The following is a 25507-nucleotide window of genomic DNA, read 5'->3' as shown; positions in this document are numbered from 1 at the left end:
GGTGGAGGAAATGCTGTTTCAATCAGTTATCTACACCAGCATGCTCTCATCCCTTAGTTCCCTTCAGCTCAAAGCTGCTGGGAATTTAGGCTTCTTTCCTGGCACCAGACTAGACTCAGGGCCCCTTCAGGGGTCTTAGGACATTTTTAAGGGTGGGAGTGGTATGGGTTGAACAACCTCCAAGGAAGAGGAAATTGGTAAGTGGAGTTGGGACACGTGGGTTCACGGCCCTGCCATGCTGCTGAGGGATATCTGGATGACCTTGGGTCCACTCTCTGGCCTGCTTTGATTTCTCAATCTCTTCTGTTCATCTGCCCCCGGGGCCCTTGCCCTTTTATCACTCAGCGCATCACTATCACTGACCTGGGGCCCCATCCTTGGCTTCCAGGCCTTCCCAATTTTAATGCTTAGAAAGGACTATGTCACTCCCCGGCTCAGAATCCTTCCTTTGCTTCCGACGCCTCCAGGATAAAGCCAAAGCTCCACGGCCTGGCCTTGTGAGATCTGCTCACCTTTCCTTAACCTCTCACTCTTTTCCACTTTGCTGGCCTCTTCCCTCTACTTAGACAGGGATCCTCTCTTGGAAACAGTAATGAAGGCTAAATGAGCTTCCTTTCCTCACTCCTCTTTGTTTTTAATTTCGAGTCTGACAGATTTGTGTTCAAATCTCATCTTTGCCATTTCCCAGCTCCTTGTGACTCAGAAAGGTTTTGGACCCTTTCTGAGTTTAAGGGGCTTCCTTTGACAGTTGGAGATAATAGCTGATACTTCTTTTTGCCAGGGATGGATTTATTTTTATTTTCAATTGTATTCGTCTTTGAAAAATTCAAAAATTAAAGAATACAAAGTATACAAAAGATTACATGTACAGTAAAAATTTCCTTCCAAGCCACCTTCATATTTTTCTTGTCGTCAAATTTACCCAAATTAGTATCTCTTTTTACACATCTTGTAGACTCTTCCATACATATAATCTATTGGGGACCTGCTGTACGTGCTTTCCACGGATTATTTCCATGGATTATTTCAATTAAATCCTCACAGCCACCCGTGGGGCAGACGAGGAAACTGAGGCTCAGGTACCGGAAGCTGCTTGCCTGAACCCACACTGTGGGTAAGCAGCAGACCCAAGGCAATGTGAGTGTGTCCATTTATGAAGTGCTTTCTATGTGCCAGTCCCCTAGGATTGTCCTAGACCTGGGACATTCAACAAGTCATTCAACAAATACTGAGTGCCACTCTTTAGGTCACTGGGCCAGATGCTAGGTTACAACGGTGGGGAGGAAAGCAAAGGCTCAGCCCTCCCAGAGTTTTATCTCAGTGGAGATGGCCCATCGCTGTTGCCCCATTTTCTGAGTAAGAAAACCAAGAAACTGACCTGAGGTCACACAGTGATAAGAAAAGAGCTGGGATAAGCAGACGCATTTTACTGGTGGGGAAACTGGGGGATAGAAAAGAGAAGTGACTTGCCCAAGGAAACCCTGATCAGCAGGCGGCTGAGCCGGCATTCCACGGCTTACAGGGTCTTGGCCGCGCCTGCGCCTGACCCCTCCCCTCAGGGGCCGGGGCCACTTCGGCCCCGCCTCGCCACTCGCGTCCGCCTTCCTGGCAGCCCTGGTGGCTGTTTCCTGCCTGCGTAGCTGCGCGGGCAGCCGGCCCATCTGGCGGCCCCCGCCGGGCGGCGCGGGGAGGCGGCCCAGACTCGCTGGAGCCAAGCGCCGGCCCGGGCCCCCCTGCCCGCCTGGAGAGACCAGGTGTGGCCGCGGCGGGGGTGGGGGTGGTGCCTTCCTTCCCGCTCGGCCCTTCCTGACGCACCCGGGCAGGATGCTGCCTCCTCCCCAACCTCCGCCTCCCACGACCCGGCCTGGAACGTGGAGGGAATCCTAGCGGTGGGAGAGCCGGGTGGGCAGGGAGCAGCAGGCCCCGCCTCTGGTCTCCACTCCTTATGAGACCCCGGGCAAGTCTTGCCCTTTTTTTGGCGTGGGGCCGGTGGCACCACTCCTGCCTGAGGTCTTGACATTATCATTGACTTGACATTATCCATTTGTTCAGCCGTTTCAAGTCTGTTTCCCTGATCACAAGGTCAGCTGGGGAACCCGCGCTTGCCCTGTGTTCCCTGCTGTGTCTAGCGGCTTGACCGATGCCCAGCTCATAGATGGTGCTGAAGCCCCAAAAGGGCATCTCAGGGCTTTACTCCCAGATTTGGAGCCACCCAGGAGGGTCTTACCCATTTCACAGCTGAGGAAACAGGACAGAGTGGGTAGGCCTGCCCGTCACATTGTGGTAGGCAGCCCTGCTGTCAGACGCTGACCCTCTCCTCCAACACCACCACAAGACCGGAACCCGGAATTTAGCATCCTGACTTGCAACAACACCACCTGTGGTGAATATCATGATTCTGGAAGCCAGGCACCCTGGGTTCAAATCCTCCCCTTGGGCACTTAAATGTCTCTCTGCTTCAATTTCCTTTACCTGTAAAAATGATAGTACCTACCTCACAGGGCTGTTATATCGATTACATAAATATTTCTAAAATACATAGCATAATGCTAGACACGTGAAATACAAATGAAATAATGCACTGGAGCTCTCAGCAGGGCTGGCCTTCTCCCTTCCCCTACATTAGACCCCTCCCACCTACCATAGTCAAGGGAGACTGAGGCCACAGAGAGGGACACCTAACAAATCAGGGGCAGAATATGGGGGCTTTGGAGCAGTTTCCTAAGAATCCACTCCCACTCCAGGGTGAGGCTGGCACTAGGCCCACCCAGGGCCGTGCCCACCCCCCCCTCCGGCGTGCGGACCCAATCCGCGCCCGGCCTGGTGCCATTTTTCCATGGGACTCTGGCTGTGGCGGTTCACATCTGGAGTCTAGACTCGGAGGCTCTGCGGGCCGGGCCTACCGCCCGGGCTGGGCCACCGCTGCCCGCTGTTTGCTCAGCTGAAGCTGGTTAATTGGAATTAGAGTGGCCTCTGCGGTGCCGGCTGGCCGGCGGGCCCTGGCCGGCCACTGCCGAGGTCTGTGGAACATCTGGCCGGGCCAGGACGGCCATTAGGTGGCAGGCGCCCGGCGCCACGGCCACCTCAGCCTCCGCCGGGGGCTGGCGGTGACTCAATGAGGCCTTTGTGGGCTCCGGGCTGCAGAACCAACCGTGCTGTGTGCCTGGGCTGCCTGCCGCATCTTCTGCCCTCAGAGTGGCCTTGTTCCAGGACCACACGGCCTCCCCTCTGGAGGCGGCTGGAGGCGGCTGGAGTCGGCAGAGATACGAGAAGTCCCTGAAAGGGACCCCCTGGACTGGGAGAGACTTTTGAGATTTCCTACCCCTCCTTTCCAGAAGGCCCAGAGAAGCTGGTAGGGATCAGGCCCAGGGGTCTGCAGAGGAGTTGCAAAGTCCTTAGGAACTCTGGAATTTGATTCAGATGGCTCAAGGTCAAATCCATATCTATTAGGTAATCTGCCTCAACTCTCTCACTTGTGCAATGGGGCTGATACTAGCACCCACAGCCTGAGCGTGAGAATTAAGTGAAATCCTGTATTGAGGTGCTCGGTACATGTAACAGCTCCCCTTCTCTGCTCCTACCTGTGCTTTAGCTCCAAACTGTCTGGCAGCCCCTGTCATCTTCAGCCTTTAAACCTGAAGGTCAGGCAAGAGAGATCTCTGGGTGGGGTGCTGAAGGTCCGAGTCTCGGGCCAGTGGCCACCCTCCCCCACATCAGTTTCTCCACCCAGTGACCCCACCCTAAGCAGGCAGATGAGGGCTGTGCCCACCCCTGGCTTGGTCCACTGGGGGTTCTCCTACAGGCCAGGGCTGCTGTCTTCAGCAAACCTTGGAGAAACCCTAGCTATGGGATCTCCAGCTATCGGGCCTGGATGGCCTCTCGGAAGCACTGGGCCCAGTCCCTCCACCCCCACCCCACAGCCTCTCCAGGGGCCCTGGGGGCGGCTCTAGAATCAGGATCTTTCTGGCCTTATAGTAGTTGTTTTGGGAAGAATCTCAGGAATGGGCAGAATGGGAGCGGGGTGGGGCCTTCATCTCTAGGGCAACCTAGCGTCCAAGTGCTCTCCAGCTGAAGCCATGGGGACATCAGGATCACAGAGGATGACTTCTGCCATCCTGGGAATAAAATCCAAACTCTTTCCTGGGGCTCACACGGCCCTGCCCATTTCCCTGGCTTTGCAGATAATGATCCCCTTGCTGAGTCAGGTCAGCCTTTTGGTACCACGGCCTCCTCCCTGCAAACCTTTCCGTCAGTAGGTAATGCATCCAGCACCTGTCCAACACCCTCACTGCCCCCAAGTATTGGGAGCAGCGTGGCAGGAAAACTGGATGGCAGGGGAGAGGGCTCGAGGGCCCCCTCTTCTGGCCAGAGGGTATCCTGGGAGCGCTGAGCTGGCATACTGGCCAGGCGCTGGGTGGGCGGGCATACAGGAAGGAGGGGCCCAGAAGTCAGGGCCTCAACACAGGTTGCGACGGTCCACAGTCCCCTTCCTTACAGAAAAGTCCCTGGCTGGGAAGGTGAGACCTAGTAAACCCATTGTAAGATACTGGGTAAGAAACTTCCAGAAGCACAGTGGACTGCCCGGGCAATGGGATGAGTTTTTAATGTGAGGCAAAGTCAGTCCACAATACAAAAGTCTAAAAATCAGACCCACTTTTCCCACCTGGCACCTGGGGGGGTGGGGGCAGTTGGGGGCTTCCTTTGCGGGCAGGGATGGGGAGAGGCAGAGCGAGGCCAGACATGGGGGAGAGGGAACCAGGCCCCGGAGGCCCTGTTGGAGGGAGCCTGCTGCCCCTGCCCCTCTCCTGGAGCTGCCGTTCCCCTTCAGCAGGACTGCGGCCGTGCGGGCCCGTGTGTCTGGCCCTCAGAGGGTCAGGCACCAGCCGCATCATTTCTCCTTCTTCTCCAGCCCCTTCGATGTCGAGGCCTCTGTTCCCTCTTTGGATTCTGTCACTGCTGCTGGATCCTTTGGATTTGACTCCTCATAACTGACCAAAAGAACAAAACAACAACGACGACACATTTAGAGGAGGGAAGAGCGGAATCTCTGTGCCCCACCTCCCACCATCGCGGGGAAACCCCTGGGCGCGCACATCCTCGGCCCAACACCTTCCAGGACTTGGCCCGGCCCCGCTGTGCGCCCTCCTCAGACAGGCTGCCTGCTCCGCTTTCTCTGTGCCTGGTGGTGCCAAGAGGTGGCAAGGGCAGCGGCAAACGGGAGAGGTTGGACTTGGGCTTGTGAAGGCCAATTTTAAGCTTCTTGAACCTTCCACTGGAGAGAACGGGGGAAAAAAGGGGCAGCCGGGATGAGGCTACGGGAGATGCGCTGCCTCTCAGGGCACACGGCAGGAGTCAAACAGCTCAGCCCCAGGGGTGCGGGCAGGCCGGGGGCTGCTCTACTGGCAAGGGGCAGGGTGCCACTCTCCCAGGCGGACACCCTGCTTAACTCTTACTATGGGCTCCACTTATTGAGCAAGTGAGCTCACGCCAAGGACAACACTCGCATTTCCTTACCAGATCAACCACACAAGGCAGGCACGTGCCCACTTACAGACGAACAGAGAGGTTTCTGAGAGAGGAAAGTGACTTGCCCAAGGCTATATGTATACGGTATACGGAGAGTGGTAACAGTGTCTACTGCTGTATGACAAGGGCTGCTGACACCCACTCTCACATGAGTCCCACCGTACTGGTGAGGACACCAGGGTTCTGAGGCCCTGCTCCCCCACCCTGCGGCTGGGCACCGTGACTGCCTGGTGGTGGTGGAGGAGCTGCCTCTTGCCGCCTGTCCCTGGCAAACCTCCCTGCCCTGTACACTGGAGCTGGGGTGTCTGCCCTACCTTGGGCCCCAGGGCAGTGGGGGGAAGTGGGCAGGTGGGCACCCGCTGGGCATTACATGGCGCTGGGATTCTGCGGGCGCCGGCGGCGAGGGCCAGCTAGCTTCTGCTGCATGGAGTCCGCCAGGCTGGCTGGGGAGCCCGAGACTGTGGGGAAGTGGGTGAGCCTCGGGGTATGAGGCAGGATTTCCGCTGAGGACTCGTAGCTGTGTGAGAGACAGACAGAGAGACAGAAAAAAGAGATGGAGAGGAAGAGACTAAGGGAGGACAGAGACTTCTCTTCCAAGGAGCAGGGAGCAGAACTGGGTCTTATTTTATGTATCTCTGCACTTTCAGGCTCTGTGGAAAGAAGCCAGTGTTACTTGGAGAACAAAGAGAAAAAGATGCACCTACATAGGGGGACACTCTGCAAAAGAACTAGGATGCCCTAGATGTACACGTGCTGCTGCGGAAACATCTCTCAGACACACCCTTGTGTGAAAAATCAAGATGTAGAATGCTCCGAGAATGCCACCATCTACACAAGAATGTGTACTTTCTTGTGTAGGTGCGGAGATGTCTCTGAATGTCCAGGGACAGAGCTGGCCTCTGGGGGTGGCTGAGGTCTGAGGGGTTGTCCCTCTCATGCTATGGAATTTTTTTTTTCATGCTGTGGAATTTTCACCGATATGCATGTGTTACCTATTTAAAAAGAAGTAAATGAATTTTAAAAAAAAAGGGAGAGTGCCAATAAAAAGAAAAGTAAAACCAAAGATAAGGTGGAGAATTAGGGAGAGAGATGGGCAGAAAGAGAAGAGAGAGACCATTTGCTTTATCACCTCAATCTAAGAACCTCCTGGGGAGTGGGGGACAGAAAGGTGGGGCGTCCACGTGGGCGAACATTTACAGAAACAAAGCACCAAGTGGTTAAAGGCAGGCACCCTCTGTCCTGGCTGGGGAGGTGGCCCCAAGTGGGGGCTGGGAGCCGAGGGTGAGGGTAGGGACTGAGCTCAGGGCTCAGGTCCACCCCTGCCCCCAGAGCTCCCCCAGATCTGCCCCCAGCCTTGCCTCAGAGTCCACAGGGCTCTGCCAGGCCGGGAGCCACGAGCAGGCAGGTTGGGAGCCTGGGGCTCCTAGGAAGGGCAGAGGCAGGTACGGGGGAGGGGTGAGTCACAGGTCCCCCTGCAGGCAGCCAGGTGCGCAGAAGGCTCGGCCAGGCAGGTGGAGCTGGTGGGAGGCCCGAGTGGGCAGCTTCAGTTGCAGCCGGCAGCTATTTCTGGGTCCCTGGCGGGCGGGGTCAGTGCTGCTGGGGAGCAGACACCTGTCGGAGTCATGCAGGCCTCGGGGTCAGGGTGGGGCTGATCATCGGTGTGGCAGGTGTGCGGATGGCCATGGGGAAGGGGTGTATGTGCGACTGAGACAGAGAGAAAGCAGCTAGCTGTGGGTTACAGCCACAGAGGCGACTGGATGGGGATTGACACCTGACTTCTAACAGGGCATTTCCATCACACTAGGGTCCCCTCTATTACTCACATGTAGAAACTGAGGCCGGAGGAGGGGAAGGACATGCCTGAAGTCACATGGCAGCAGAGTCAGGAATGGGAACGCAGGGTTCCCCACAGTGGGGCCGTCTGGGGGGGAATCTACACCAGCCAGTTCCTTCTCAGGACTCAGCTGGCATCTGGGTGTGGGGGCTGCCTCGAGAGCCCCAAGGCCTTGCCCTCCCCTGGCTCCTGGCCCCCAGGAGGGTTCCGCTGGTGCCCACGGGTCTGGCACCCATGTGCTGGTGGAAAGGGCGAGGGGTGAGGCCGGTGGTGGGAACAGTGCTCCCCTGGAGACATGTACCAACAGCCCTGGCAGGCTCCACTAGCTGCCTGCAGGTGCACCTGTGCCCCCTGCCGCCTCTTACCTGAACATCTCTGTCACTTCTCCCTTGGCCAGTGCCACCAGGACAGGAAAGCCGATGCAGGCGGGGACCAGGTACAGGAGCGCAGGCTGAGAGAGAACACAGGCTGGTGAGGCAGTGATGGGCAGGGCACACGCTCAGGGCTGTGCCCATCACCCCAACCCTCTCCCGGTGTGACTGAGGGACACTGACCGCCCGGGTTCACAGAGCAAGTCAGTGGCTGGGCCCAAACCCAGGGCTCCTGACTCCAGACCAGGGCTGTTCTTCTCTGGGAGGGAACACAAGAAACCCAAAGAAACTCAAGTATGCAGGGCTTTAAGGGCGCCCATGAGTCTGGATGGCAGCATCCCAACTGCCCAGGACATTAGGTTCAAACTTGCAACCTCCTGAGTTGGTCCTATTCCCAGAGACCCTGCTTGCCTAGGTCTGGGGCTGGAAGTCTGCACTTTTAACAACGCTCCAGGAGATGCTGTTAGAATGACAACGATTACGACATAGCTGCTATGGATGGAGTACTTTCTGTGGCCTGGATTGAGGTCATTGGCTCCACCGGGATTCATGCCCAGGTAGTCTGGGCCTGGAGCCTGTGAGGAAACTCCTGGCAAAGCTGTCCCGTCTGGAGGACGGGACAATTTCACTAACAGACCCTGCTCCCAGAGTACCTACTGTGGGCACCGAGCTCAGCCTCTGGGGAGCGCTTCAGTCCATCTCCACACCCGCTGTGACCATCCTCCTTGTGTACGGAAGGAAGGCTGATGCTTCGGGAGGAGAGGGGGTAGCCCAGGCCTTGCAGGCCTAAATGGCAAACTGGAGGTTGAACTTGGGCACCCCCAGACTCCAAAACCATTCTTCTCCTTGCAGCATCTGAAAGCCGGACCTCATGCTACCGATCAACCCTCCATGGCCCCCAATGCTCCCAGCAGCCTGAAGTGCCCACGAGATGTGACCCCTGCTTCCTTCTCCAACCTCACCTGCCCTGCCCTACTCTGGCCACACTGGCCTCATTTTGGTCCTCCTCGTCACCTGAAGCTACAGGACCTCTGCATGTACCATTTCTGGGATGTTCTCCCACCTGTGCCTAGGTTCCTCCTCCATCAGACCTCGGCTCAGCTGTTACTTCTGTGGGGCAGCCTTTGCTTGCATGGAGTCAGGCCCTCTTGCTGCACACTCTCAGCTCCCCCACTCCCCCTGCAATTCTTCACAACATTCTCTGGCAACTTGGACTGAAACATCCCTGTGCCGTTATAGGCTGGAGTTTCTCTCCTGTTACGCTGTGAACTCCATGAGGGCAGGCTCCACAGCTGTCTTGTTCACTGCTGTATTCCTGGTACTCAGAAGAGGGCCTGGTAAATACTAAGCCAATGGCTTCCTCACAGATGCTCACAAAATTAAGGGGGTGTCCTGGAGATAACTAGGGTGAGGGTGAAGGAGACATCGTTCCAAAGGCAAAGCCAACACCTGGCTAGAGAACACGGCTCCAGAGTCTCCTGAGGCTGACCATCAGACCATTTCCTGGCTCCTGCCATGGGTGAGCTGTGAACTACCCTACTTCATATATGTTATCCTTGAAACTAATAACACCCTAATCATTTGGATCTGAGTTTTACAAATGATGCTATTAAGGTTCAGAAGGAAATGACTTGCCTGAGGTCACACAGGGTGTTAAGTGGCTGAGCTGGGATTTGAACTTGGGCAGCTGAGCTTCTTCTCCTGCATCAGGTCTTTGCTATGAGATAGGCTTTGGGCCAAGAATGATAGAAATCACAACGACAAAGGCGTGCACCAAGACTTGTGAGAGGCAGCCAAAGCAGTACTCAGGGGAAAATCTGTAACCCTAAGTATATTTACTAGAAACACTGGAAAGAAACAATCTCAGTTTTCAAATCAGGAAGCCAGAAAAAGAATAAAATAAACACCCCCAAAGGGGGAAGAAAATAATAAAGGCAAAGCAAAAATTAATGAAATAAAAATAAAACAAATACAAACTGATTAAAATTTAATTTCTGAAAAATAGATCACTTTTATAGATGAAGAGACTGAAGATCAGAGGAGAAAAAAGGATCTGCCCTAAATCACACAGTTGGTCAGGATACAGACCCAGGTTCCTCTGTCTCTAAGTCCAGTATATTTTCTTTACCAAGGCCAGGCTGGGCCAAATAGAAGGCTTCCCAGGAGGAGGGTGCGTAGAACTCTGGCCCCACCATGGCCTGCCTCACTTAAGAGCTCACAGCAACTGAGGGGCTCTTTTTTTTTTTTGCGGTACGCGGGCCTCTCACTGTTGTGGCCTTTCCCGTTGCGGAGCACAGGCTCCGGACGCGCAGGCTCAGCGGCCATGGCTCACGGGCCCAGCCGCTCTGCGGCATGTGGGATCTTCCCGGACCGGGGCACAAACCCGTGTCCCCTGCATCGGCAGGCGGACTCTCAACCACTGTGCCACCAGGGAAGCCCTGAGGGGCTCCTTTGGGAAGAACTGAGTTTGCTTAGTATCACAGGGATACAAACCTATTCTTTTTTTTTCTCTCAAGGCACCAGGGAACCTCTCCAGAGAAAGTCAGTGCTAAGGAGAGGATGGGATGTACAGCTTGGGGCAGTGAGCTGGGGGTCAGGACTCCTGCCTCTCCATCTTGCCTTGGCTTTGCTGTGTGACCACAGATAAACCACTTTCCTTTCTGGGCTTCCCTCTCCGTCCGTATGATGAGGACACCTGATCATCATTAAAGGTCTTTCTAGGAGGCTGCTAGTCCTGGCTTGGAGCGCATTTTTCTTTTTTTTTGCGATACGCGGGCCTCTCACTGTCGTGGCCTCTCCCATTGCGGAGCATGGGCTCCGGACGCGCAGGCTCAGCGGCCATGGCTCACGGGCCCAGCCGCTCCGCAGCATGTGGGATCTTCCTGGACCGGGGCACGAACCCGTGTCCCCTGCATCGGCAGGCGGACTCTCAACCACTGCGCCACCAGGGAAGCCCTGGAGTGCATTTTTGATAGAAGCCAAATGGGAACACAGAGGCAGAAGTGACCCCTACCTAGGGAACTGCTCGCACTGGGACTGCCTATGTCTTGGAGAGGGAGAAGGAGCTCAAAGAACAGGTGTCCCTTGTGTCCCAATCCCCATCCCAAAAAAGATTTTCAGAGAGATGCCCGTGTGGGTGACTGAGAACAGCTGGGCTGCTGCTGGGGAGTAGCAGAGGCCTGAGACCAGGAGTCTAGGGCTCCAGTCAGGTCTCAGCTTGACTTGCTGCATCACCCAGGGAAGGCTCCTTTTCTCTCTCCCACAGAGAGTACCACCTCTCCCACCTCTGTCCTGAGCCTGTGTGAGAGCTCCCACTGGAGCCTTGTCTGAGTCTAGCCCAGGCAGAAGGCAAGCCTGCCACCTGGTGGCCCTCTGTGGAATAGCTCTGGGCTTGGACTCTCACGGGACTGACAGCTGGAGAAGAGACCTCTAAGGAGGCCCAAGCACCCTGTGCGCCCTCTTTGCCAAGGGCATGTCCCTCTTAGCTTGCGGAGCTTCCAAGGCCATTTGGGGTAGAAGTGAATGAGAGGTGCTCCCCCACTGGTTCTTGGTTTCTCTATGGGCCAGGGGACCTTGGACCTTCTGTGAAACATAAGTATCAATTTCACAGACATTGTAGATACAAAAATATTGTAAGGACTAAATGAGTTAATGAGCGAGAGGGTTTAGCACAGTGCCTGGCACAGAGTAACTGGCCAGCAGCTCTTGTGATTAATTTAAATGTGGCTTCCCTGTGGCCGGTGCCCTGGGGAAGTGGGAAGGGAGGGGGAGGAGGGGAGGGTGGTGGGGGTACAGCAATGCTAACTGGGCCGGCAATTCTGAGCACTTTTCTTATATTAACTCATTTCACCCTCAGACGACCCCAAGGTGGCTACTATTATTTATCCTCATTTTCCGTTTTCACGAATCAGTGAGGAATCCTGAGTATAACTTCAGCAACTTGCCCAGAGTCCTGCAAAAGCAGATGGTGGAGCCTGGATTCACACCAGGGCTCCCTCGGCCTCCACTCCACACTGCCTCTCCCATGGCCGGGGGTTCAGAGCCTGGGCTTGGTCTTCATGTGACACAGGTTTGAATCCTGGCTCCACCACACACTTGCCACATAGCACCTGAACTCCAGTTCCCTCGTCTGTTCACAGGATCCTCCTGAAGTACTGAGCAGAGCCTGACACATGGGGAGTGCTCTTATTTCCAGCAGAGAGCAACCTTGTCTGCTGGCTTTCCCCTGCCCAGCTCCTCTTCTCCAGGCCACACTGACAGCTTTCAGCCCCAGCCCAGCCTGGTTCAGTCTGTGGCAGCTCAGTACCCATCTAGGTGGGAGAAGGGGGCAGAGCCTGGCCTGCTTGGGGAGTGATGGAAGGGGGGCCCTGACATCCTGTCACTTACCTGGTGGGTGGACAATGGGCTGAGACCCCCAACACCCACCTGATCCTGTTCTTCCGTCCGCTCCCACTACCGAGGCTGAGAAGCCATGGCCACATTACAGCTGGGGCCCAGGGACACTGATCTGTCCCAGGAGATGTGGGCAAAAATCTGCTAAGAGGACTCGGAGAAAGGTGTCATCTTCCTGATGAAGGCGACAGGCATGCTGGCATCCATCCTCCTCCTCCTTGCCACCAGTGTGCACGTGCTGCCTGAAGTAGGGCAGTCACCTTGCAACGACCACAGGTGAAAAGGCCAAGAGAAGCACAGACACGCCTGCTCTACACCACTGGACCGCTTGCATGTGGGACAAGTATGTGCCCGTCACTTGCAGTGAAAGCACTCCTGATATACCGAGGACAGTCATGCTCACCTGGGCGTGTTTGAAGATGTGCATGATGAAGATGGTCAGGCCCAGGCCGAAGATGTAGGCTGCAAAGCTGGTGTAGAAGTAGGTGTGGGTGTTCTTCTTCAAGCTTCAGTGATGGTGTGGGGAGAGAGGAGGATGAGACTGAGGCACTGCAGAGCAACAGTGAGGAGGGGGGGAGCTGGGGAAGACCCTGGAGGCTGTGTGGGGTGGCTGAGAGCTCTGGGCCGGGGGCTTGGAGGTGAGCATGCACTCTGATTCTGCCCCAGCTAAGTGTCTTTGGACCAGTCACTTTCCTTCTATCAGCCTCAGTTTACTCATCTGCAAAATGGGAAAACCACGAGCCATCTCCCTAGTGGTTGCTGAATTATCAAGTGCTATACCCTAGAACAGTGGCTAGGAAGCTCAGGCCAGCAGAAAAATCACCTGGACAGCATGTTACAAAAATAGAGCTGTATGGGAGTTCCCTAGTGGCCTAGCGGTTAGGATTCTGGGCTTTCAATGCCGTGGCCGGGTTCAATCCCTGGTCGGGGAACTGAGATTCCACAAGCCACGCAGCACGGCCAAAGAAACAAAACAAAAACAAAAACAAAACAAAAGAAACACCCAGAGTTCTAGGTCCAATTTCCAGGGAGTCGGATCTAATAGGTCTGGGGCTCTGCATTTTTTTTTTTAATTTTGTAATAACTTTATTTATTTTTGGCTTTTTTAAAAAATTGAAGTATAGTTGATTTATAATATCATATATAATATAGGATATATATATCGTATTATATATATAATACGTATTATTATATGTATAATATACGATATAATAATATAATTACTTTCAGGTGGAAAGCACAGTGATTCAGATATATATATATATATATATATATTCTTCTTCAGATTCTCTTCCCTTACAGGTTATTACAAAATATTAAGTATAGTTCCCTGTGCACATTAAGTATGTGTTCCCTGTCCTTGTTGGTTTGGGGCTCTGCATTTTGAATCTGATACAGGTGGATCATGCTTGGAGGAACACTGATACAGAAACTGTACAGCAAAGTTCTTTAAGCGCAGTGGAGCTAATAGCTCAGTAACCCGCTGTGAATACTGAATGGATGCTGATTACATGGATAGAATGCCAGTGGCTTTCTGGGCGATTCACCCAAGATCAGCTTCAGAAGAGCTGACCCGTGCAACCTGGCACTGCCATCACTTGATGCCCTTTCACAATGGCAGCTCAGGACCTTTGCCTGTGTCCAGCAACATCTGTGGAATGAATGAGTACTTCTGATGCCCTTCCCTCCTTACCCTGGCGGCTTCTGAGCCTGGAGCTGCGAGTACACTGAGACCTGTCCTGTTGTGCAGCCTGGAGGGTAACGGATTCCCTTTGGGAATGTCACACAGATTCTGGAACCATCTCGGAAGAACTTGCTTATCCTGCAAGTCCAGGCCAGGAATGAGCTCCTTCCTCCAAGGGTGCTGCCAGCTGAATCTGTATCTCTAGCAAATGGCCGGGAGACTCTCGGGGGTTGCTCTTTGTATTACCTCTGAACATCTAGGGGCAGAGCAGCTGGCACAGCTGTGCTTCTACTTACAGACTGGCCAGGTCCCTTCCAAAGGCTCCACAGTGGCACTACCCAAATGACCCAGATCTGTGCCAGTGAGCAAAAGTTAAAGTTTCACGTGCAACTTGGATTTCCACGCACTGGCACGGAGTTTCTCACGACCCCTTTCAACACTATTACTGTTTCGGCAACTACTGGGCACAAGGAGATTAAGAAAAGTTCATAAACCACCTCAAAATTAAGCGCACACACAGCAAGCCCTCCACTGGGAAGACTGAGCACCACCTACTGGTGGCAGGCCCAGATGACCAGGTGCATTAACTCGGTGTGACCTCTTCTGAGTTTTAAGGGGTGGCTCAACTTGGCCCCCTTCCCTTGCCCTTGTGCTCACTTTCTACAACGGACTGAAAATGTCTGAGTAAGGAGAGGGTGTGGAACAGCTAGAGCAGCTGGAACACGGTGACCTGACCCCGGCTGATAAAAAGCGATAATGATGATGACGGTGCCTGCAGCTGGACTTCCCTGGGAGCCGCTGAGGTCAGCCTGTGCTCAGCACTCCCTCCACATCTTCTCGGTCAGCCCCAGGCAGGAGCTCCTGTTTACTACTAACTTAAGGATGAGAAACCTTCCCTCAGAAAGGTCAGTTCACTTGCCAAGAACACACGGTAAGAAAGCTCTATGGGTACCACCAGGACCCTCTGGGTTTAAATCTCACTCTGTGATTCATACCTCCCCCACCCTCTCCAGGCTCTTTGAACACTTAGAACCTCAAGATGCAAAACGCAGATAAAATCGGAATTGCCCTGGCTGCTGTGGGGGTGGAAGTTGTGGTCCCGAGTTCTCTGTGGTCCCCAGAGAACCTCCCTGCCCAGGGGAGGCCCCTCACTTGTGGAACCTGAGCATTAGGGTGCCTAAGCTGCTTACCTGATGTCAAAACGCAGCAGCAAGGCGATGAAGATTCCTGTGGGGAAAAGCCAGGTTAGACAGTGATAGAGGAGAAGCAGGGTAGTCAGCTAATATGCAACTGGGTCCCCACTTGTTCTCAGCCGCGGAGCAATCAACAGGGGCCAAGGGTGTGGCTGACGCTGCGAACTGCCAGCAGAAATCCCAGTTTCTCTACCTTCAGGCCACCTGGAACAATGAGACGGGCCCAGGATTTTGCTTTGGTCTGGGACCACGCTGACCTGGCACCTCAGAGCACCATAGTGTGGCACACTGGGCCCACCCTCCCAAACATTTATAGGGTGCCTGAGCACTAGGCACCATACGCAGTACAGGGGGAAGCAAAACCACTGCTCTCAAGAGCCCAGCCGAGGGGGCAGGGCATGCTGACCGAACATTAACAAAAATCAGTGTAAATAAGCGGAAAAGAAGAAGTAAAGCTGTCACTGTTTGCAGATGACATGATACTATACATAGAGAATTCTAAAGATGCTACCAGAAAACTACTAATCAATGAATTTGCTAAAGTAGCAGGATATAAAATTAATTCACAGAAATCTCTTGCATTCCTATACACTAATGATGAAAAATCTGCAAGAAAAATTAAGGAAACACTCCCATTTACCATTGCAACAAAAAGAATAAAATACTTAGTAATAAACCTACCTAAGGAGACAAAAGACCTGTATGCAGAAAACTATAAGACACTGAGGAAAGAAATTAAAGATGATACAAACAGATGGAGAGATATACAATGTTCTTGGATTGGAAGAATCAACATTGTGAAAATGACTATACTACCCAAAGCAATCTACAGAGTCAGTGCAATCCCTAGCAAACTACCAATGGCATTTTTCACAGAACTAGAACAAAAAATTTCACAATTTGTATGGAAAACACAGAAGACCCCAAACAGCCAAAGCAACCTTGAGAAAGAAAAATGGAGCTGGAGGAATCAGGCTCCTGGACTTCAAACTATACTACAAAGCTACAGTAATCAAGACAGTGTGGTAGTGGCACAAAAACAGAAATATAGATCAATGGAACAGGATAGAAAGCCCAGAGATAAACCCATGCACATATGGTCACCTTACCTTTGATAAAGGAGGCAAGAATATACAATGGAGAAAAGACAGCCTCTTCAATAAGTGGCGCTGGGAAAACTGGACAGCTACATGTAAAAGAATGAAATCAGAACACTCCCTAACACCATACACAAAAATAAACTCAAAATGGATTAAAGACCTAAACGTAAGACCAGACACTACAAAACTCTTAGAGGAAAACATAGGCAGGACACTCTATGACGTAAATCACAGCAAGATCCTTTTTGACCCACCTCCTAGAAAATGGAAATAAAAGCAAAAATAAACAAATGGGACCTAATGAAACTTAAAAGCTTTTGCACAGCAAAGGAAAACATAAACAAGATGAAAAGACAACCCTCAGAATGGCAGAAAATATTTGCAAACCAAGCAACTGACAAAGGATTCTCTAAAATTTACAAGTAGCTCATGCAGCTCAATATCAAAAAAGACAAACAACCCAATCCAAAAATGGCCAGAAGACCTAAATAGACATTTCTCCAAAGAAGATATACAGATTGCCAACAAACACATGAAAGGATGCTCAACATCACTAATCACCAGAGAAATGCAAATCAAAACTACAATGAGGCATCACCTCACACCAGTCGGAATGGCCATCATCAAAAAATCTACAAACAATAAATGCTGGAGAGGGTGTGGAGAAAAGGGAACCCTCTTGCACTGTCGGTGGGAATGTAAGTTGATACAGCCACTATGGAGAACAGTATGGAGGTTCCTTAAAAAACTAAAAACAGGGCTTCCCTGGTGGTGCAGTGGTTGGGAGTCTGCCTGCCGATGCAGGGGACACAGGTTCGTGCCCTGGTCTGGGAAGATCCCACATGCCGCGGAGCGGCTAGGCCCGTGAGCCATGGCCAATGAGCCTGCGCGTCCGGAGCCTGTGCTCCGCAGCGGGAGAGGCCACAGCAGTGAGAGGCCCGCGTACCACAAAAAAAAGCCCCAAAAGGGCTTCCCTGGTGGCGCAGTGGTTGAGAGTCCGCCTACCGGTGCAGGGGACACGGGTTTGTGTCCCGGTTCGGGAAGATCCCACATCCCGCGGAGCAGCTGCGCCCGTGAGCCATGGCCGCTGAGCCTGCGCGTCGGGAGCCTGTTGCTCCGCAACGGGAGAGGCCACAACAGTGAGAGGCCCGCATACTGCAAAAAACAAAAACAAAAACAAAAAACCCCCCAAAACCAAAAAAACTAAAAACAGAACTACCATATGAGCCAACAATCCCACAACTGAGCATATACCCTAAGAAAACCATAATTCAAAAAGAGTCATGTACCACAATGTTCACTGCAGCTCTATTTACAATAGCCAGGACATGGAAGCAACCTAAGCGTCCATCGACAGATGAATGGATAAAGATGTGGCACATATATACGATGGAATATTACTCAGCCACAAAAAGAAACGAAATTGAGTTATTTATAGTGAGGTGGATGGACCTAGAGTCTGTCATACAGAGTGAAGTTAAGTCAGAAAGAGAAAAACAAATACCATATGCTAACACATATATACATGGAATCTAAAAAAAAAAAAAAGGCTCTGAAGAACGCAGGGGCAGGACAGGAATAAAGACGTAGACATAGAGAATGGACTTGAGGACACGGGGAGGGGGAAGGGTAAGCTGGGACGAAGTGAGAGAGTGTCATGGACATATATACACTACCAAATGTAAAATAGCTAGCTAGTGGGAAGCAGCCGCATAACACAGGGAGATCAGCTCAGTGCTTTGTGACCACCTAGAGGTGTGGAATAGGGAGGGTGGGAGGGAGATGCAAAAGGGAGGAGATATGGGGACATATGTATATGTATAGCAGATTCACTTTGTTATACAACAGAAACTTACACACCATTGTAAAGCAATTATACTCCAATAAAGATGTTAAAAAATAAAATCAATGTAAGACTGCCTGTGAAAGGGTGCTTCCTATGTCATGGGAAGGTCTATCAGGGGATGAGACCCAGGCTGGGGGGAGGTGGGGAGGAAGGAGGGTTTCTTTGAGGAAGTGACACTTGCCAGGGAGAGGGAACGGCGTGTGCAAAGAGGAAAGAGGGCTCAGGAGGTGTGGCAGGGCTCAAGGAGCCAGTAAGGCTGCAGCCCAGAGCAGGAGATGCTGGGGATGGACCAGCCATGCAATGCAGGGCTCCATGGGTACGAGGAGTGGAAGTCAGGGGACACACCGGAAAAATTCTAAGTGGGAGAATAACCTAAAAAGATTCTGAGAAAGACCTCCATGGCAGTTGCTTGGCTGGAGGGAGAAAGCAGGAGCAAGCAGCCCACCGGGAGGCTCTGCAGGAGCTGAGGCAAGGACGGTGAACGCTGTCCACCCACTGCACTATCTGCACTTCAGAACCGAGCCCAGTCACGCTGGACACCTGAGTCCCTGAGACACAGCCAGCCAGCCCGGCCTCTGCATGTTGCACACACGTCCATCTGTGTCTGTCTCCCTGACTTATCTTGGGGCTCAGACAGAGCAGGGCTGAGCCTCATTCAGTTGACAGCAGGTTCTCAGTAGCCAAAACATTCTGTGCTCATCAGAAGCACTGACTGGCAACATGTGATTAATTTCAAAGAGGAAAATGAGTTAGTCCCCACTGAGGACTGTGAGTAGGGAGCTGGTGGGTGGTGAGAACAGACAAATGCTGCCGTTCTGGAAAAAAACCTGGGAACCCAGTGGCCCCTGGCAGCTGAATTCTACAACTGTTCTTCAACTAATCCACGGGCCAGAGCTCCCAAGAGCTTTTACTCATAATCATGCGTCTGATCCTCAAAGCAACACCCCGCAACCCATTCTTCCCTCAAGATCATCCCCGAGGCCCTGTGAGGGTGCAATAACTCACACTGATTGTGACTGATGAAAAGACTCAGATACACGGAATATGGGGATATGCAGAGATGTCCCACGCAGGCCTCAAGCCCAGAACCACCCAACAAGGACAACGGGGAAGTCTGCGGGTGCCTGTGACAGACCCTCCCCTGCAGGGCGAGACGAATGCTCTATGGGACTCAGTTTCTTCAGTCCCTCCTCCCAGCACCACAAGCTATGGGAACACCTGGCTTCAAGACCATGGCCCCACGGCCTTAGGCAAGTCTCTTTGAACCTCAGTTTCCTCATCAGTAACATGGAAATACCCTCTACCTCCTCGGGCTGCTAGAAGTAGCAAAGATAACATATTAAAAAACACCCAGCACAGTGCTTGGCCAACAACAGGGGCTTGACACATGATAGTTCTGGGACTATCTTATTGTTATTACTGTCATAGAAGCAGTTCTGATAATATAACATTTTTTGCAGTCAGATAGACCTGGGCTGGGTCTTGGCCCTTTTGCTTCCTAGGGTGTGAATTTACCTTAAGTCCCTTCATTTCTGAGCCTCAGTTTCCTCACTGGCACAAGAGAGAAAGCCTTTGCTTCACCATCATACGTATCACAAAGGGAAGGTATCACAACACAGCGCCTGTACCATCCCAGCTTACTAGCAGAATTGCTATTATGTCCTACACTGGAAAATAAAGTGGCTTTTAATTTGTTCCAAACTTTCTTCTTTTAAGCAAGCACCAGGGGTGCTTCTAACCCTCTGACTCTGAGCCTCTGGGACTAGGGGAGTAAGAATGCTCTTTGGATGTTCCGTGCCCGTCACCAGGCCTGGACCTCGCAGACACACAGAATCCAAGCCTCAACCATTTCAGCTGCCCTCAGAGAGGGAGCTCAGCTTCGCCGCCAGGTAGTTTGGGCTGCAGGCCGCCAGGGATGTATGTCCAGGCTCAGACTTCCACACAGGGCACCTGTCCCTGTGTCCACAGGTACGCTGACTACCACCCACACATGGATAATGGGCTCAAAGGCCAGCTCGTGCAGTCGAGCAGGTGCGTGCCACCCGTCCCTCCGCTAACACTGCAGACAAAGGAGCCCACAGCCATGGTGCCCCGTGTCCACACACAGTGCACGTTCTCCCGGAAGCCCTCCCAGCACTGGGGAGACGAGGACCTGTGGCAGTTCTAGCACATTTGTGTTAGCTGAAAACATTGGGAAGGGGTGTGTACACATGCAAGTGTGTGAGGGGATCAGATTCCTTCAACACTGCCACAGAATGTGCTTGTTTAGAGTGTATTTCAGTCTGTCATATACATTTATTTCTGTAGTTCTTGAGTAATGTCTGCTCACCCAGTCAGAAGCTCCATGAGGGGCAGTCTTGCTCACCCTGTCCCTCCAGTGTGCAGCCCATGGCCTGGCCCAGGACCGGCACTCCACAATGTGTGCTGAGGTAGACCCCTTCACCAGACCCCTGGGCAGGGGGCGGGGGTACCTCCCAGCCTAATCCTTTCTCCTTCCCTCTCCTGGTGGGTAAGGCTGTGTTTCACAGGACTCCTCCTTCTCCAGGGAAGCCCCCTCCACCCTTTGCACTGTGGCCCCCACCTCAGCGTGGTCACCTGGAATGACGATGTCTCCGAGTCCCAGCATGGCAAAATTGTCCGCTTCCAGGCCCTTCTCCAGCAGATCCTGGGGAAACACCACTGCAGGGGGAGGCAGGGATGCGAGGAGGTGGTGAGAGCCCAGCTCGCTCTGACTCCTAGCCCTCCACCTCTGGCGTATGGAACTCACACACTTGCATTTCTGGGTGGGGGGATGGGAATGGGGAGCTGAGAGGATGTCGAAGGGCTGAAGGGCAATGTCTCCATCTGGACTCACAGCTGGTTAGAGCAGGGAGGAATCTAGGATCATCTAGGCTAAAGGTTTAATGCCTTTATTCAGCTGTAACTCACATGTCATACAATTTCAATGCCCTTTTATAGCCAGAACTCTGGTTAAATGGGAATGACCCTAAAGCCTAGTATATAAAAGATGAAACAGCCCACACGGTGCTGGCATCTAATAGGCTATGCATCTCACTGCAGCTGGGGTGTGGACAGACCCTTGTTCTGAAGCAGGGAGAGCTTGGGCTACAGGCCGTTTCTGTATCTGCTGAGGGTGAAGAGGTCACATACCTATAAATTCCTTGCTTAGAGCTCCTTACTCAGAAATCCTACTGGTCAGCTTGTTTGGATAAATACAGATTGAGAGAAATGCCTCCCTGTATGTCCAGTTATGGCAAGGGGCAGCTGTAGCTGGATTTCATCCATAGGGGCCTGGAGCAGAGAGCAGTTATGTATGGGCTTCAGGGTCAGACTGTGTGGGTCTGAATCCTGGCTCTGCTATGTGACTGCACAGTTTACTTAACTGCTCTGGGTCTTGGTTGTCTCACCTATAAAATGGGTATAACAGCTGAACTGACCCCACAGGACTGTGGTGAGGATTAGGTGATTTGCACACATTGTTAACTGCTACGTCATGCCTTCTTTACTAACCCAGTCCTGCTTTTGTGTGTGGCCGCCCTCCCAGGGGATGAATCAAGTGTGGCATAAGGCTAAGACAATCAGGACAACCTGGTCCCCAAATTCCTGACTTCCCTGGCAGCTAGGAGTGGTCACGTGACCCAGCTCTGGCCAATGGTACGTAAGCAGAGGTAAGCTGGGGGTTCTGGGCAAGCTCGTGCTTCCCTAATGAATTGCAGAGGCCCTTCCTTGCTTGCTTCTTCCTGCCTTGAATGCACAATCAAGTGATTTACAGCTCTCCTCATTTGATCCTCCCAAACCTGGTACCATTCAATTCTGAGAGGCAGATGTGGAAACCAGGGCCCAGGGAGGTGAAGTCTCTTCCCTCAGGTCACTCAGCCAGCGAATGTCACATCTGGGATTCAAGTCCAGGCCTCCTGACTTCAGCATCTGTCCATTTAACCACTCTGTCAGACTGCCTCTGAGCTCTACTCCTAGCAATGGAGGGCAACGGACTTTCTCCCCAAGCCAGAAAACGAAATTTCAAGCACCAAAAACCAGAGGTGACTGTCATTTCCCTGCTCAGAGTCTTCCAAGGGCTCATCCACTGCCTGCTGGGCAGTGTCCAGGCTCCTTGACATGCCATCCTTGGCTTCCCCATATCCGGCCTCTTTTCTGCTGCTCCCCTAAACTCAGCCACATTCCCTCCCCGATTCTCTGCTCCCTCCTGCATTTTCCTAATTGTAGCCCTTGGCTGAAGCTGTACTCTCTCTTTCAAATGCCCCTACTGCCCCTGCATGCTTGGTAAACACCTATTCATCCTTCGTGACCCAGGAGAGCTTTCCTGACACCTTGGCTGGGTTCTTCCATCACAGCACGTAGGGCACAGCTGCTCTTCTTGCTGGCTTGCCCAGCATCTGTTCTCTTGCTCTGAAGAACTGCCCTCACCTTACACCCTTGGTTCTGGGAGGCTGCTGATTCAAATACTCTGCCCTCAGGCACTGGAGAGGGCAGTGACCCTGGCCTTTCCACCACTCCCGGCTGGAATGCCGAGCTCACGGGCCAGGCCAGCCTCCATGGGTTCGTCCAAGCCAAAGCCGGGAGAAACTTGTTTTCCTCTAGGGTCGCTGAGCTGCGACTGCGGCAGCTAGGAACAACGAGTGGCCACCAGCCTCTCTCCAGCTCACAGAGAGGACCTGTGTGCATCAGGGGAGAGTCAGACCGTGAGGAGAACAGTCATTTCTTCACTCTTGGGGCTGACTCCACCCCATCGGCCCGCTGCCCAAGCAGCACTCCTTGTGGAGCTGTGATGTCTTCCTGACAGGATCCCCCTGCTTCCTTCCATCATGTCTGACTGATTCCGTTCCTCCTCTTTGGGTCTTGTGATGCCAGGAGGTGATTCTTGAGTAGTCTAAGGCTTAAACTCCAAGCTCATCATGCTTTTCCCATCCCCCTTGATGATGAATGACAGAATTGGGCCTGTGACCCAATTCTGGCCAGTGAAATATGAGAGAGGCTGCAGGGGGGACTGGGGGAAAAACACCCCTCTCTGATGAAAGAGAGACATAAAGTTCCCCCTTTCTGCCCCTGAACATGTTGAGAATGGTGGGGTGGAGGGCTGAGGTGACCTTGGCTCTTGGCAACGCCACTGAGGGTCAGAAACCCAACTCTAGATGCGCTGCCACTGGGCTTGCTGCAGTGTGAAATAACAACATTTCCACTTTTTTTTTTTTTTTTGCCACGCAGCACGGCATGCAGGATCTTAGTTCCCTGACCAGGGATTGAACCCGCTCCCCCTGCAGTGGAAGGGCGGAGTCTTAACCATTGGACCGCCAAGGAAGTCGCCACGTTCTTTACAGATGCTTGGAGGTGGGCTTTCTAATATTTATAACAATGGATACACTGAAGAACAGAATCAGGGCAGTGTGAGAGGCGTGGGGCAGACAGCACCTGAGATTTATGTGCCAAAGGGATCCAGGGAGAGGGCTCCAGGTCTTGGCGTGGGGGATATCCTCCTCTGGAGGCCCCTGCCTGCCCTGCACAGGCTGCGTCAGACACCCCTCTCTGTGCTCACCCCCATTCCACAGAGCGTCCCACAGAGTCAGACGGCCGGAGGCCAGGGCCTGGGAGGAGGATGGCTGTGCAGGAACACAGTGGATGAATCAAAGGGGAGAAGGAAACCAGGCTGGAGACACAGGGGAGCTTGGAGAAGGAAGAGCTAAGGGAGGGTATGGACCAAAACGGGGACCACGAGGGGATGGGCCACCAGGGTGGGGGCAGATGGGCTCCCCATGGTGGGGTGGTCACTTACATTTTATTGGTGCCTCAAAGGACTTGGCCACTGTCACCATCACATTGGTGCCAAATACCTAGGAGGAGGAGAGAGGAGTCTGGAGGGAGGTGAGGGCTGGGTGGGAAGGAATGGCTGTGCTTGGGCTTCTCAATGTGCTGCTGCCTGGGACGGGCGGGAAAGGGGCAGGGAGCCAGGAAGGGCTCCAGAGCAGATGTGAAGTTGAGATGAGGTGGCCACCGACACTGGCCATGTGGACACTTCACGGGGTTCCTTGTTCTAGGTAGCAACGAGGGGCAATTCCAAGTTGGTAAAGGGCCTCTGATGCCCCCGGCCAGGCATCCTATGTTAGTTCAGGGGTCTGCCCCTCCCAAGAGAGAAAGTCCTCCAGCACCACGTACTTAAGGGGAAAAGAGGCTGCCTGAGGCCACGGAAAGGGTGCCTGAGTCAGGCTGCCCTCGATCCCTCAGCGGGGCCCCTCAGAGTGAGTGTGGCAGGTCTCTTAGCCCAGGGCTGGCACGCAGCCTACGTCCTCACAGTCGGTACCTTGCTCACCAGCGTCCACTCATCTGCTTTAACCACACTTGCCTCAACGTCTGAGCCTCAGCTCACTTGCCGGAGAGACACAGGATAAGCAATACCCCTGCTGGGGCCACCATGAGGAAGAGAGGGCGGCTGGAAAGCCCTGGGCATAGGGTGGGCTCTCAGCAAGTGAGGACTCTGCTCTCTCATCCATTCCACAGCCGAGGGCACTGGGCCCAGAAAGGACGTGCTCTGGGGTCTTACTTCCAGGTCAGGGCAGCTTCCCTCTATCAGACGACCGCTGCTTGGGCCAGAGACAGGGGAGGAGGCGGCGAGGGGGCCCAGTAGCCAGACATCCTTTGCGTCCCTGCCCAACTCACCCAGAAGACATCGTAGATGAAGAGCCCGCCCAGCAGGATGCAGCCAGTGCTGACGTTGTTCAGGTGCAGGAGCTCCACCCCATTAAGGGAGAAGGCCAGGCCGAAGAGGTTGTTGGCAATCCAGTGCTGGGGAAAGATGCGAGTGAGACCAGCTCTCCTGCCCCCAACCTGCCCCTCAGGCGCTTCCCCCAACACTGCCCTGGGCCCTGGCTACGTACCTTCCTCAGCAGGTACCAGACACCAACGATGCTGCTCAGGCCCAGGCACACCAGGTCCTTGGTGTCAAACTCATAGTTGATGATCTCTGGGCAGAGAGGCCGGGTAAGTCCACTCCCCGGGGCGGGGCTGCCCCTCCCACCTGTCAGCCCCTGGACGGAGGAGGGCATGGCTGTGGGCTCTGTCAGAGATCCACAGGTTGGGGGTGCTCACTGGAGCCCCCCCACCCAGCCCCTCCAACTTCCTAGAGGAGGGAATGGAGGCCCAGAGAGCACACAGGCCTGACACAGGGTCAGTGGGAGATGGCTCATGGTGCTGGAAGCACGGGCTCTGCGCTTGTAGCTGGGCGGCCTCGGGGGAGGCAGTTCCCTCTCTGAGCTTCAGTTTCCTCATCTGTAAAAAGGGGATCACAGCACCTCCCTGATAGGACTGCTGTGGGGAGCAAGTGAGACGGCCCTTACACAGCGCTCAGCATGGAGCCTGCACACAGTGGGTGCTCAATCAATGCTGCCTGCACCGAGCCCAAGGCTTTTGCAAGGTCCCAGTTCATTCAGGAATCTTTCTACTGTGCCACCAAAGGAATCAAGAAGCTTGCTGGCAGCGCTGTGTCAACAGCACAGGAGGAGGAAGGTAAGAGAGGGAGGCCTGGAGAAGCAGCAGGCAGGAGGGCCCCAGG

General features: G+C 53.4%; 1 protein-coding gene across 1 annotated transcript in view; it reads right to left on the bottom strand.

The window, feature by feature from the left end:
* Positions 1–4592: 4592 nt before the first annotated feature.
* Positions 4593–25507, bottom strand: part of HM13 (histocompatibility minor 13) — a 41449-nt gene continuing 20534 nt past the window's right edge. Inside the window, exons 5-12 of the mRNA XM_082856749.1 lie at positions 24834–24919; positions 24616–24741; positions 23735–23792; positions 20542–20625; positions 14998–15034; positions 12527–12629; positions 7726–7811; positions 4593–4988 (exon numbers count right to left, since the gene is read on the bottom strand). Coding sequence (XP_082712875.1) covers positions 4889–4988; positions 7726–7811; positions 12527–12629; positions 14998–15034; positions 20542–20625; positions 23735–23792; positions 24616–24741; positions 24834–24919 — 680 coding nt within the window. The 3' untranslated portion in view covers positions 4593–4888. The remainder of the gene's footprint in view (positions 4989–7725; positions 7812–12526; positions 12630–14997; positions 15035–20541; positions 20626–23734; positions 23793–24615; positions 24742–24833; positions 24920–25507) is intronic.

This window comes from Leucopleurus acutus (genome assembly GCF_964270905.1).
Source record: "Leucopleurus acutus genome assembly, chromosome: 16".
Lineage (NCBI taxonomy): Eukaryota > Metazoa > Chordata > Mammalia > Artiodactyla > Delphinidae > Leucopleurus > Leucopleurus acutus.
This window is presented reverse-complemented; position numbering and strand designations above follow the sequence as displayed.